The 15,558-nt window shown below is 33.9% G+C and overlaps 1 protein-coding gene across 1 annotated transcript in view; it reads left to right on the top strand.

Annotated features, from left to right (window-relative positions):
• The window catches only part of LOC145693355 (uncharacterized), a 1,690,974-nt gene extending 1,675,757 nt beyond the window's left edge, over window positions 1-15,217 (top strand). The window contains exons 33-34 of the mRNA XM_081769282.1: window positions 12,825-12,939; window positions 14,465-15,217. Of these exons, the coding sequence (XP_081625408.1) occupies window positions 12,825-12,939; window positions 14,465-14,776 (427 nt within the window). The 3' untranslated portion in view covers window positions 14,777-15,217. The remainder of the gene's footprint in view (window positions 1-12,824; window positions 12,940-14,464) is intronic.
• Window positions 15,218-15,558: the final 341 nt, after the last annotated feature.

The following is a 15,558-nucleotide window of genomic DNA, read 5'->3' as shown; positions in this document are numbered from 1 at the left end:
TTCTGAATTTTTAACTACAGGAATTCAACATATCATTACGAAACTTAAAAAAAAGAAGAAGAAGAAGAGAAAAACGATCGAATACATTTAAGAAGAATGGAAATAATCAATTACTGTTTCAATTCACAAGAAGGGCGACAAAACTGAATGTAATAATTATCGAGGCATTTCTCTTAACATTTTATTAACAAGATTGATTCCATACGAAGATTATCACTGTGGATTAAAACTATTGGAGATTATCACTGTGATTTAGGGAAATCGATCAACTGTCGACCAGATATTTTATTCGATAAATACTCGAAAACAAATGGGAATATATTACCCAGTACATCAGCTGTTTATTGGTTTTAAAAACGTTTACAACTCGGATAGGAGAGAAGCGTTGTACAATTCTTACAGAATTCGGAATACCGAAAAAGCTAGTTAGATTAATTAAAATGTGTTTCAATGAATCCCAAAGTAAAGTCCAAGCAGAAAAATTCTTGTCCATGAGCTTGCACGTCGAGAATGACCTGAAACAAGGAGATGCGTTATCGCCATTATTGTTCAGCTTTGTTCCGGAGTACGCTATAAGGAAAATTAAATATAGCAACCAGGCCCTAGAGCTGAATTGTATTCACCAGGTTACGGCGTATGCTGATGATGTAAATTTAATAGGGGATGATACGAGAACAATAGAAAGAAATGCAGAGTCCTTATTAAACGCTTGCAGCGACATTGGTTTAGAAGTAAATGCAGAGGAAACTAAATACATGGAAGTTCACCAGGATCCTAATATGGCAAATTATGGATGCGTTAAAATGTTAAATAATACTTTCGACAAAGTGGATACTTTCAAATATCTGGGATCAATATCACCAGACCAAAATCATATCCACAAAGAAATTAAATGTCGACTGAAATCAGGAAATTCGTGTTGTTATTCAGTTCAAAGTATTTTGTCGTCGCGATTTCTGTCGAGGAATTCAAAGCTTAAAATATATAAAACGATAATCATGCCTGTTATATTTTATGATTGTGAAACATGGTCGCTTTAGAGAAGAACGCAGACTAAAAGTATTTGAAAATAAAACCCTGAGACGAATATTGGGACCCAAGAGGAACGGGAATGAGCGAAACTTCATAACGAAGAACTGCATAATTTATACGGTGTACCAAACATCGTTACGGTCATCAAGTCTAGGAGGCTCAGGTGGGCAGATCATGCAGCCAGAATGGAAGAAGGTAGGAACGCTTTTAAAGTCTTAATTAGAAATCCAATCGGAAAACGTCCATTAGGAAGACTTATGCGCAGATGGGAGGACAATATTAAAATGGATCTCGCAGAAATAGAAATACAAAGCAAAAACTGGATCCAGTTGGTTAAGGATTGAGGTCAGTGGAGAGCTTTTGTGAACGCGATATTGAACCTTCGGATTGCATACGCCATGTAACATGGAGGGAGTGATTGGGTTCGAGTCCGGTTGCGCCAAATTTTGTAAGTGTAAATAGAATTTAGAAAAGTCTCTGGTTCTGATCACCAAATAGTATTACGACGTGAGATTACGAATAAACAAATGTTACGTGTTCGGGCGTCAAATTTCCAAAGAGAGAAATTTGAAACGTACTGATTTTGGAATTCGATTCCTTAATTTTAATTTGCATATTTAATATTAAATAGAAAGAATAACTAATGCAAGCACGGATTACTTTAATACTGCATAAGAAAAATGAATTCCTGACATTCCACTAAAAGTGAAATGGTGTCGACGAGTGGTGACTCATCTGCCTATACCAAAAATAACCGAAAGAAAATGAATGAGGGTTTTGGAGAAGTGAAGTTGACTCCACGGGGCTCGAACTTCAGTCCTCCAAGTTTAAAGTACGGGTTTTGAATAATTCTGAGTTTATTTTTTAAAAAGTTAATACCGACATTTAAAAGGAACGATGAATTAAATTTAATCGATCCTGCTTTCCCCATAACGGTGTCTCCAAGACGCTAGGAAAACTGGTGCGTAGTTAATGGTAAAGCGTATCCAAATACAACAAGGTTGAATCTCACAAGCTGTAATGCTGAAAGAAAGATTTTCGCTACTAGAGTTTTTCCTCAAGTTGGCTACACTGACTATCACTCAACAGCAGAGCAGGAGCACAGAATGGGACCCACAAGTTAGCACAGGGTTTTGTTCGCAAGAGGCAGAGGCATCAATAGCTGAAGGTGAGAGCCAAAATGAGGGTAGCGAAAAACACTTGATGTTGCATAAAATCAAAATAGGTTAGAGTGCGTAATATTTTCGCATTTCTAAATATAAATTAGAAGTTTCCTACATTGAAAAATTCCTTGGGAATTTAATATCCTACAGAACCCTCGTTAATATGTACTCTCTCATTTTAACTGTAAAACCTAACATTTGGTAACTGTTTAGTAATGGGGGGCCAACACTATCGAAGACTGAAAACAATGTGCTCTGCGAGGCTCTAACCCGACTTTACTCGCTAACACTCGCTCGGGCAATACTGTGTGAATTAAATGTTATTAAGCTAATCTAACCGAATGTTAATAGAAAATCGCAAAAAAGTCAATTAAAAACCTGTCCCCCCAAAGCTAAACAATAGCCAAACATTTTTATGACGAACTATTTATTCTTAATCAGTACCCAAACTTATAAAAGTTACTCGAAAATTAACTGAATTAGAAGAAATTTAAGAATCGGACTAATAAATAGAATGTAGATTCATACGTATTTACTGAACAAGAAAGGAACCATGAAAATAAGATTTATTTGGGAATAGCAATAAAGGAGGGAAATGAAACAGAAGTAACTGTGAATAATCATTCCATTCATTTCTACAACCTTATTCATTATAGTTACACCAGCAGGTACCACCATAAAACTCATATATACGCAAGACGTTCATGTGACCTAACAACTGAACCAAGAAATATAAACAACTGAGCAATGATATTCACCTTTATATTTGATTGTTTATAATGGGTGCGAAAGTTTTACCCATCTTATTTGACCAAATTATCGTCAAAGAAAAATTTGATACAATATTTGATGGAAAAGTTTGACGATGTATAATAGGCTTTAGGTGTAAGACCCTTAACACTGAGCTCTTTTGTGATACAAATGAACCTCAAAAATACAAAAAGACTTGAAAAATCAAGTTAATGTAAAGCAATTCCAAAATATCCTGCTTTTCGCTGCTTTTTTGTTGACGGAACAGGCAATGTGCTGCAACACAAAACTCGTTAGGCCAAAACAACTGAATTAATTCTGGCTTTCCTGAACATAGCATTCTCTTCCAAACCATAAAGAACGACATAGTGTTCGTTACAAAAAAGTGTACACAGTATTTTTTAAAAAAATGTTTTTTACCTTATCATGCATAACTATAAATAATACCTTTTTATACTACGAGAATGAATTCCATTGTACATCATAGTCCGTCTAAAGCGGTATTTTTTAAAATTGTTTACTACTAGATGAAAACTATATCTATTTAGGTTAGCGGGAAATTTTTAATCACATCGGGAAATTTTGTGGCTTTGGACGGGAATTTTGCTGTTAAAAGACTGGCATCACTGACAAGTAAACCTTACGTTTGGGTGAATCGAGTTGCTGACTGAGACACATATGAGAAAGTAGTACTAAATGTGGTCAGTATTTCAGTGAAGTTGTAAGTGCGAAGCTCCAGGGGTTTAGGAGATACAGCTACCAGAACATCACATGGAAGTACAGAATAGTCTTCATACAGTTGGAGGTAAAAGCTCTGTAAGACCTCTTGTAACGACAAAAGGTGAATAACAAATATATGGGTACATATTAGGACTAGGGGGAAGTCATATAGTAAGGGTATACCTGACGGCGGCCATCTTGAAATCCGCCATTTTGAATTAAGGTTAAGTTTTAAAATAGGAATAAGGTCATGTGATACATGATTTAAGGCGCAAATTTAATCAGAAGAACAATGGTGATGTTAATTTTGATTTACGCGCAATTGATAAAAAGTTACAGGGAAATTAAATATTGTTGCAGCATATGTATTAGTCCTTTACCCACCTTGTAAATTTTGTGTTAATGATAATAATTAAATAAAAAGCAGGTGGATAAATATTAGGTCTATGGTAAGAGTTGCCTTGATGGCGGCCATGTTCAAATCCGCCATTTTGAATTAGACAAAAGTTTTAAACAAAATGCATAATATTAACACCTTATTAATAGCAAATTTTACCATAAATCCAACAGTATAACCATTTTTGCTTTATCATTAACCAGCATTTGTTATCGCATAAACAAGTTGCTAATTTAAGGAAAAATGACCAAAGTGGAATTGAGTCATAATTGAACTTGGGTCTTTTTTCCAGAAAAGTCCTCAATTAGTACAATCAATATGTAGTTCAGAAAAGAATGCATGACGTGCACAAATGCTCTGCTCACAGTGAGCACACCTGACAAAGGCAATCGAGTTACACTTGACACATTTGTCGTTAACAATTCCGTCAAAGCAGTAGTCGTAAGGAGCGATGCAAGGTCCAGGTTCTTCATTCAAATATCCAGCCTGATTCAAAGCGAATCGAATCATACTGGGAAAACGAGGAGCACTGAACTGGTAAATTGTAAACGACTGAAGTTGTATGAACCTATCACGATGCCATATGTTCACGTCACTTTCTGTTACTGATGTATCAGTAATGAAACGAACAAATGCTTTGTACGGGCGAAAGAAGTGAACATCTAGAGGCTGAATCATGCCCGTACAACCACTAGGTATCAGTCGCTTGATCAGTGTAACTTCTTCGGGCACACACTGTGACGAAAGAATGTCGTTTTTGTTTGCACTCCACGAATCAAGTAATAGCAAGATTGTCTTTCTATCACGTGGAATGCTTTTCCACCTGCTTTTTATTTAATTATTATCATTAACACAAAATTTACAAGGTGGGGTAAAGGACTAATACATATGCTGCAACAATATTTAATTTCCCTGTAACTTTTTATCAATTGCGCGTAAATCAAAATTAACATCACCATTGTTCTTCTGATTAAATTTGCGCCTTAAATCATGTATCACATGACCTTATTCCTATTTTAAAAACTTAACCTTAATTTAAAATAGCGGATTTCAAGATGGCCGCCGTCAGGTATACCCTTACTATATAACTTCCCCCTAGTCCTAATATGTACCCATATATTTGTTATTCACCTTTTGTCGTTACAAGAGGTCTTACAGAGCTTTTACCTCCAACTGTATGAAGACTATTCTGTACTTCCATGTGATGTTCTGGTAGCTGTATCTCCTAAACCCCTGGAGCTTCGCACCTACAACTTCACTGAAATACTGACCACATTTAGTACTACTTTCTCATATGTGTCTCAGTCAGCAACTCGATTCGCCCAAACGTAAGGTTTACTTGTGAGCCAAGAAAATACTCGCGTCTGCTTACCCGGTGACGTCACACATCCAACGATTGGGCTGGCGCAACCTGTAGTGTATATACGAACCTTGAAGAACATATCTAATTTTTAATAGGTTATTACATATGTATGCATTTCGTATCAAATGATTTATTTGCCTCCTGTAAATGATCACCCTTTAGTTGTTATACGACGAAGCTAATGCAGTTAATGTATTAATGACGATATAACGATTTTAATTGGATTAAATGATCACGTATGTAATAGATACGATGAAGTATATTAAATAAATGTTAATTATGTAGAATGATGGATGATTCATATCTGAAAGAGGAGTGCTAATTACATAACTTGTATGTTGATATGGATAAGTAACGACATGCATGTGTATATTGTACCTTATTGCATTTGTACTGGCTTAAGTGTATAGAACTCATGTGTTGATCCGACAACTGTTTGTGCGCTATATGCAGCATGGATAATAAAATTGACCAACACTTAAAAGCTGCATTTGATTTCATTGTCATCTTACTTATCATATTGCGTACCCATTCCTGATGTATTTTACTCAATTCCTATGTCCTGTTTCCTTCCTTGTTTGCTTATCCTACGTTGGCAACGTACCAGTAGCACTCGGAAGTCCGATGTTTTAATGTTATCCAATCAGATATCGACAGATTTTTTTAGCTGATCGTATGATAATAACACTTTTTGTAGGATTGCCTGCGCCGTACCTGAACGGCGAAAGAAAGGGCTACATGGTCATCACATTGCTTTCTTTGTTGTTCTTCTGGGACAAGGTAACCTTTTTCTTAATTCAATTGTGTAAAGGTGTAGGTTAAAAACTGTGAAAATTCTGTGTGCTTGATTGGGAATCAATTCGAAACAAAGCATATTAAAAATAACTATAGTAATAAAAATACATTTCCTGGTGCTAAATTTGACATTACAAATGGGAAGTTTTCAGAATTATGCAGCAGGAAATCTTGACAGAATTCTCCACTATTTTCATTTTCCCCTCACACGAATAGTGAGATACTTACCTTTTACTTATTACTTGTCAGAATCCTTTCCAAATTTTTCCTCATTTCTCATCGTAATGTTAAAATGCATTCAAACTATATCTAGAACTCTTATTAAATAAATACCTGTCACCAATAATAACAATAATAATAATAATAATAATAATAATAATAATAATAATAATAATAATAATAATAATAATGATAGAAGATAACAGTTTTCCGCTAATAACTAGCCATTTGGCCTATGCATAACATATTAACACTAAGCATCTTTTCTATCTTCATCGAATAAAGAAGAGAAAGAAAAAAATATTATACCAATGTTCTACCTGTGTCATGAGAAAGACTCAGTGAAAGAAAATTAAGACAGCCTATGCTCTGGTGTAGAATTTTATAAAAATAATCGACGTAAAATATAGCATAATTATTTAATAAAATAATTAAGAATAATGTAATAATTTCATAAAATGTAAAATATAATTAAAATACACTATTCATAAATGTCTGATCTCTTGCTGCCTTATCTATTATGTAAATGAGAAAGTTAATTACTTCATCATGCATTTCAGATATAATTATTCGACTAGAATAAAGATACCCGAAAAGTAGAAACGTAGTAAACTAAACAATACGATTTTGTGTGTGATACCGTTATCACAACTCATCTATCTGCTTTCGATTTGCAACTGTAGATAGATTTAACAGTTTTTGTGGGTTATGTAAATAGCGGCATACCAAAAACAGATAGGGAATTGTAGTAAAAGTATCACATGCACAATTGTATTGTCTAGTTCACTACGTTTCTGCTTTTTGAATATTTTTATTAGTTTTGAAGATATTATAGAAAAACTAAAATTAGCGGTAGTTTAATTTCGCTGAAGTGAAGACCCTTAAAGAAAGTCCTCGTGAACTGAATCTGCACTCATGAATGCAACTTCTACCATGAGAAACAATTTTTAAGGCATTACGAATTAATTTCGTGAAGAAATAACTACATATAACAAGATAGCACATGATCGTTCCATACACATCATATACAAGCATATTGTCAATCTGTACGCAATAATCTGAGCATGCGTCAAAGTAATAATGCCAGAACGTCTTAAGAAATCTTTTAAATCAAGAAAAGTGAAAAAAAATGTTTGCTTTTTTTTTTAAAAAAAAAGTCATGGAATATTCTCAATCTACGCCAATTTTGGGAAGTCGCCTGTGGTATTTAGCCCTAATATTCTTTAATTTTATAGTTATACAAAACAGATTACTGCTAGTATGCATCAAAATAATGTCAATTGCTTTCCGTGTCCACATACTCAATTTTAGTGCCACCGCATGGCGATTTTCGTTTGTTTTCTTTGATATAATGTTGGATAGAAATAGAACAAGTTCTAATTTAGAGCAGTTGTGTCAAATGTTGTAACCAACCCAAAAGTTGCATACTACTTGGTATCATAAAGGTTCAAATTCCACTTTGATGAAATATTTGATACAATATATGATGGAATATTTGTTCGTCTATAGTGTATTTTAAAAAGTTGAGAAGGTCTCCATTTCCCGTTTCCAGCCTATTTTAAAGAAAAATTCCCGCATTCCCGCCAGTGCTCAGAATTTCGCATTTTACAGGAAATTTCCCACAGTCTGGCATCACTGGCTTGGCTGTGCTTACCTCATGACGTCACACGTGTTCGGCATAGTTCGTAATCTCAGTTTGCGGCGCCCCCCTGATGTTCTTGAATATGTACAAGCATCTGTTGGCTCCTTGATCAACACTACTATATATATAAATTTATTTATGTTATAATCACTAATTGCAAAATCAACAGTAAATCCCAATTCAACATAAGAAAAAGAAGACAATCGGCTATAATTTCTGTGGTATTAGCGCCAGTTCAACAGTGGCATAGATTAATTTTAACAACAAAATAACGGAAATAATGGCATGAATGCAATATTAACAATAACTAATATGGCCTTGTTAATCGTAAAGGTAAACAATAAGGGCGCATAGAAAGAAAAATAATCTTATACTGTAATGGAGACTAAACGGGTTCATTACAACCATACATGAGACAATTTGTCTTCGTTAGTTCTTGGTGATCTGTAACATTAGTAAATAATTACTTTTATTACCGCTAATCACAAAATTATTTATTAACAAGCTGAAGAACAGGCTTTGACGGGAAGAGTAGATTTATGGAGAATATTTGAAATGTGTATCATATTTGAACCCTCTTTTCGCATTTAGAACGGGTATTTGAATCGAAATTAAATGATAAAAGTTAAGGTGGCTCAAGTGCTATTTTCAGAAACTGATTTTAAACTGTTTACCAGCTTTTGAGATATTCTATTTTTGAACCCTTTTCTCCTAGGATACGCCTTTAATGAAAGTGGCATGAAAGAAACGCGACTCGAGTCATCTGCTACCTACACTGCAAAATTCAGTTGAAACAGTTTATCCCTTTTTTCTCGTGATGATGAGATAAATAACATCAGTTTGAGTGTGGAGAGAAATACCTATTAGAAAACTCATTATGGTAAAAGGGGACATGAAAAATCCAGCTCGAACCAAGTGCTAATGTTCAAAATTCTTATCAAATGGTTCAGCAGATTTCTCATGATGATGAGACAAGACAGTCTCGATTATCTTCTTTCCAAAATTTTTTTTTTTTACTCTCGAATGACGATAGGAGACAAGAAAGTATAGCAATCATGAAAAAATGAGATTTAAACGGATTTGTACGTTGGATGGTCTCTATATGCGTCAAAACGGTGTTCTGAACGTCTGTTCGTCCCAATGAAAATATGTTCAGTCACCTAAGGCCATATCTACGGTTCAGCGTATCGAGACAATTTTAAATTTAATTTTTTAAAATAAGATTCGCTAGTGGGTTTTTCGAATTTTCTTCCTACCGCTGAAACTACGAGTAGTTTACTGGAAGATGAAAATCAAAGTTTGTAATTTTCTCGAAAACGCTTCTAACGATTTTTTACGTGTTTCATAAATCGTTGTTTTATAAATACGTGATTCATAACAATCTGATAATACGGGATAACTCATTTGTTCTGAAAATATCCACAAGGGGTTGCTTACTCGTGAGGGTGAGTTTATCGGACTATTTTCTCATATTTCGTAAATGAATGTTTGAGTACTGACCTAACCAAATAGCACAACTTATTTTTCCTGAAAAACTCCACAAGAGGTAGTTTACTTTTAGGGTAAGTTTTTTCCGGACATCTTTTTCAAGAAATGAAACGTAATAATTTTGTGAATAACCCTAAAATACAGGTTCAATACCGCATAAGCAACATTTCACCAATTTTACAAGAGAGAAAAAAATGTTTAAAACCTAGCTTCAACCTCATTGTACGCGGAATTACTTTGAGGAAATAACAGAACCATTTGTCGTGATATAGGTAAGCAGATTGTGCGCCATCCTATACTGACTCTAATGGCATCAAAAACTCAAATTCGCCAAAATTGGAGATGCGTGATGTTGATCTCAGACGACGATATGCATTTTGATGACATAACAAGTGAGTATCGTTTCACTGTAACTAAGATCTCCAAACTATGCGAATTCAAGGAGGAATTAGAACGTAGTCTTGGGACACTAAACCGATTCCGATTCCGATCACATGAAACCGTTAAGCGTGAAAAAATCTAGTTAAGGATAAGACGAAATTTTACGAAATAAGATCTTTGTGGAGTACAGGTGTCTTCAATTCTTTTTTGCCAACGAACTAATTTTGCACAAACGAACTTGGAGTTTTACGAAACGACCTTATCGAAAGGAGAAAATGGGCTGTGTTTAGCATTTCACTAGATTTCCGGAAGTGTTCAGCAAAGAAAGAAGAAGAAACAACACGAATGTTCTCCTTGAATCACAGTTTAAGTATTTTGAATTCTAAGAGTAAATTAGAAATAATTATATTATTGCTTTTCTTAAAGAGCTTTCCTTCTATGACACGGGACCTGAGGCTAACAATTTCTAGATAACTAGCGAGTGCGAGTTTCATTGAGGATAGTGAGCACGAGCCGTTAGTGAGCTCTAGCCTAGTGAGGTAAATGAGCACGAGATCGAGGTAGCGAGAATCTAACTGTGAATAGCGAGCTCAAACTCGAACAACTTCGAGTTTGGATTCATTGGCCTTCATTAAAATTGGCGAATGCGAGCCCCATTGAGGATAGCAAACCTGAGCCCGAGTAAACCTTGGTTGCAAAATGTCTTTGGTTCTTTCTTTTTCTCTCACTCGAGTGCGGAAGGTTTATATACAGCAGAAGTGTTAGAAATACCTTAATCAGCACTGATCGAATTATCAACAGGAATTGATCTCTTTCTATCAGTTATGCCTAACATTTCTTTAGATTCTGTGGATATTCCTGAAAAGTTCTGGAGAAGCTATGAAAAAACGTGTTTGAGCCTTTACACCTCCAAGTACTTTCAGTGATCTGTTTCCTTGTTCGAGAGCTTCAACTATTCCTAAAGAACAAAAACGCATTTTCGTCTTGTTAACGACCCAACTTCCACTACTTAACTCACTCCACACCTGTCAAATACAAAGCTAACGTACTTGCATAATTCAAAAAGTCTAGGGCAAAAATGTACTTTACGAACTCTTCCAAGGATGCAAGAGAAATGTTCGGTTTTCATAGGCTTTACTAGTTTGGACAATACATTATCATTTTCTAAAACCTTTAGCATTTCAAACTGAATAGTTTTAATATCCTGTATATTGTTATTTGTTTTTATATAGATAGAGTAGGGTTTTAATGATATCCTTAAATATATGTAAATAAACATATCTTTCAGTTGTAACATTAGTATTGTCTATTTACCTTAATAGTAGTAGTGTCTAATTATCCTAAAGGACTTACATATCTCAGCAAATTTTATCAAAGGATAGAGATCCAACAAACATTATTTTATTACAAATTTGAGTTTATGATGACAGTAAATCACAATTGCAGACTTCTCCTCTACGTATATAAAGAAGAGTAAAGTGCACATTTAATATCTGTATGATTGAATCAAATGTCAAATACTAGAACAAAACATTAATCAAAAATTAACTCATGAAAGTGAACTTATTAGAGGTAAGCATTGATTAGACCATCAATCTGAGAGATACTTCTTAGAAAGAGAACTTAATAAAGCTAAAAGGTTTGAGACTTACATTGTAAAAGAATCGGCAAAATTCTCTCATGTCTCTGGACATTATGTATTATATAGACTGAAATGTTACGAGATAATTCTTCTTGCGTTCGTTCTCTATCTTTCTGAAATTTACTATTATACATGATTTTGAATTTACAAAATTTCACTTTCATATCTGATGAAATCTAGGAACTGAATTATACGAAGGCGGTTTTGTAAAGTGTTTACATCTTTCGGATTTTCCTTCGCTTTTCTTAAAAATAAATCGTTTTTCACCAAAGTGTCTGATTCCGTGTACATGCTCGAGGAAAGTTTTGATTAAAGTACATTCATGAAAAAGGTTTTTAATATTACAACTAAAATAAATTGCAATTTTAATTAAACAACACACAGCCAGCTCTTCATTCCTAAGGAATTCTCTTATAACATGGAACGTGGAACATGAAAGTTATTAAAGATCAATATGACATACACTTACGTAGTGCTTTTCTCATTAATTTTATTTTCATAACTTTCCTAAATTTAGTTTTTTATCCTCGGTCATATTGTAAGAAAAACCTACTCTCTACTTGCTAAAAGAAAAAAAGAGAGAAAAGAAAGTTTTAAATTTAATTAACAAAACGCTACTCATTTTGTAAAATTCATTATGTAAACAGGTAAACGGGGAAGAGAACAAAGTCGCACGAAATACTGTGTAGGAAACTGGAAGTTAACCGTTAAGAAATATGAAAAAGTCAGAAATCATATGTTTGATATCATTTCCTCTGACTCATCACTTCTCTTTGTGTAACTGGTTTTACTTGAGGATCCATTTGTTTTCTAAACCTCCCATTAATAACGTCTGAAGATGCTAATATCAGTTATTGATCCAGAAATTTAATATTTTAGATATATAGTCAATTTGAATAATACTAGTGGTACGGATATGATTTCTGTGAATCAAAATGTATTTCTTTTCCCTAATTATAATTTTTTCCAGTCCTTCCTTTGCTTTCTTTCCAGTAAAAATGTCAGTGTTTTTGTTTTACATCTAATAAAGAAGACATTATTATGCCCATGTATTTCAGTGCTAAATTAGTCTGGACTTGTTTCTTGTTTAGGAATATCAAACTATATTTTTAAAATTTATTTAAATATTTTCGTTGGTAAAATATAAATGTCAGAAAAGTTCCGGTACATTGTATTGTTGTGTATTGCTAAAGAAAAACAATATATAGAGAAATAATATTATTTTTGTATAGGTGTTCTGTATGTGAGGCTCCAACTAGAGTGATTGCAGTTCATAGTCAAAGTATGGATATCCCGCAGTGTCCTTCTGGATGGGATGAACTCTGGATTGGTTATAGTTTTCTTATGGTAAGTTTATTTATTGCATCTACGTAAAGAAGGACATAGCAATATAATTAATTTAAAAATATATATAATATTAAGATAATAAAAGAGTATAATTGCACGTGTAGTCTTATTTCTACAACTAATATACTCTGTTGTGTGTCGTACGATATACAATACTTTCAAAAGAGCAAGGTAAACTATTAAATTTCAGTGAGTGCTAAGAAAGTCAAATTCATCGAAATCAATGACCATAAAGCATAGTACATACAGCATTGGATTTCCCTACTTACCAGCGTAACAGGAGCTGGACAGAGCTATTGAGCGGTGTACTGATTTAGTTCAGTCATCTCCAGCTTGGAGATAAATTTCTCCACATGCAGGGACGGATAGGCCCCCGCCAATAATAAATTAATGTGGCCCAGTGGTGGAATCATACTGCACTTAATTTTCATGCTCCATTTTGTATGACAATTGACCATTACATCTCTTTCTGAGTACCAAGGGCCCTCGAAGCGTATTCTAGTACTCAGCAACCTTGAAGTGTTTCGTGAATGTTGTAGTTTCAGGATGTACGAAAAGAAAAGTAATTGAGAGAAATGTACTTCAGTAGGTAATGTTTGTGTGCTACCTAAATAGCTAAAAATATTTCAAACCTAAATAGTTACTCACATCTGAAACTGATCAATACATATTTTTATATATTTTTATGCGTATCACTTCTTAAGACTTAAAATCACGCTTTGTATATATTGCATGAGATCAGAGGCGTAGCCATAGGAGATAGGCAGAATATGTCCCTTATGTGTAGCACTTTTCTCAAACAAGGATCGTCTTTTAATAGACAAAATTAAATTATTTATCCTCTATTAACAATTCCCGTTCCTACATTAAAGTTTCTATACCATTTTTGAACTGTCAATAATATTGCTTAATTTCTTTTTAAATAATTATGTGTAAAGTCTTTTCGGTTGTCAACGTTTAAGTGATTGTTACGTGCCCCTTTTGCTATGTGAAGTTTTCAGTCTTAGGTTTAATTTTGCAAATAAGATGCATATATATGGTGTATAATACAACTCAATCAGTTCAGATCTATCCTATATCATGGCAATGCAGAAACAACAAATTGTCTTCTATCATATACTATTGTAAGTAATGTTTTGATCCTTGCAATAATACTGTTTTTTATCTTGTCCTTAAGAAAATTTACAGCTTTACGAGTAGATGAAAAAAATATTCTCTAAGTTACTCTAAAAGTATTTTTATGAACTAAAAACATATTTTACTCTTTTCGCACTCTCTTAACACTTACTTTCTTTCCTGAAGAGATCTAGGACACGAAATCGACAAACTTTGTGTAAGCATTTCTACAAATTATAATCTTTTTTATATCCGACTTTTAAGGAACAAAATCTGAGTTAAAATCCTAATGCTTCAAGGATCATAATTACAGTTTACTCCGAGATACAATAATAGACATTACTCTACCTTTTCAATCGGTATTTGAGAGTTAATTCTAAAACTGTTTTTTTTTTCCTTATAATTATAGCATGTTGATGCTGCTGCAGAAGGAAGTGGCCAATCTCTGGTGTCTCCAGGATCTTGTTTAGAGGATTTCCGAGCCACGCCATTCATTGAATGCAGAGGTATAGGAGACTGTAACTATCATACATCAGCTTACTCGTATTGGTTGTCGACTATTGAAGAAAGTCAAATGTTTAGAAGGCCAAGACAACAAACACTTAAAGCCGGTGAGCTAAGGACTCGAATCAGCCGTTGTGCTGTGTGCATTCGCCGCAGAAAGACTGAAAATGGTTTCTCACTACCAGACATTGGTGAATATTACGACAGGCGCGGATAGTGTTCTACTTCGTAACGACAAATTATATAATGTGTTCAGTTATGCTAATTCTCATCTTTGACTATTCTTTAAAGCCCAATAATGTTTATTTAATGTGATACGTTGGAAAGTATTTCCTCTGTTATTTATTTCGTTACAGTCGATATTTTCTTTCAGACATAATCATACTATAATACTTTGTATAAAGTGTTTCTTAATGTTTTATTTTTTAAAATATTGTATAATTTCGAGACAAAAACATAGCGAATGTAAAACATTAACTGCTTAATGAAGCGTATATTCCGACCGATGAATTTACACTGCCAAATACTGCCTAATATGTGCCTTAAGAAGTATGCATTTGGAATGTGTGGTATAATATTGTGAATTGGTATGTGTGTGTTTGTTATTTTGTAGTATTTTATATATATCGAAATATACGTCTTCCTGTCTTTTATAAAATTGTGTTCTTAGTCTTTCCTCCCTTAAATGTTGTACTTTGAAACTTGAAGCTTAAATGGAAAATCAAACGTTTGAAAGGCACAAATAAAAGCCACAAATTGAGTGGAGCACGGGATGAATAAAGCGGTTTCGATCTCGGGTATTGAACAAAGTGATACACTACTGAATACATCATTTTCAATTTTGAACTTCATTCATTTCGCGACAACTGCTGTTGCAGATCTCCACCCTCCTACAACATCTGACGAACTCTATGCACACGTCACTACAATCACTTCTGAGATCACCCGTGCATCTGAATTATACATTCCAACTACCAGTTCCACTCCATACCAACCTAA

This window comes from Thermobia domestica, chromosome 8, assembly GCF_964235325.1.
Source record: "Thermobia domestica chromosome 8, izTheDome1.hap1.1, whole genome shotgun sequence".
Classification (NCBI taxonomy): Eukaryota; Metazoa; Arthropoda; class Insecta; order Zygentoma; family Lepismatidae; genus Thermobia; species Thermobia domestica.
This window is presented reverse-complemented; position numbering and strand designations above follow the sequence as displayed.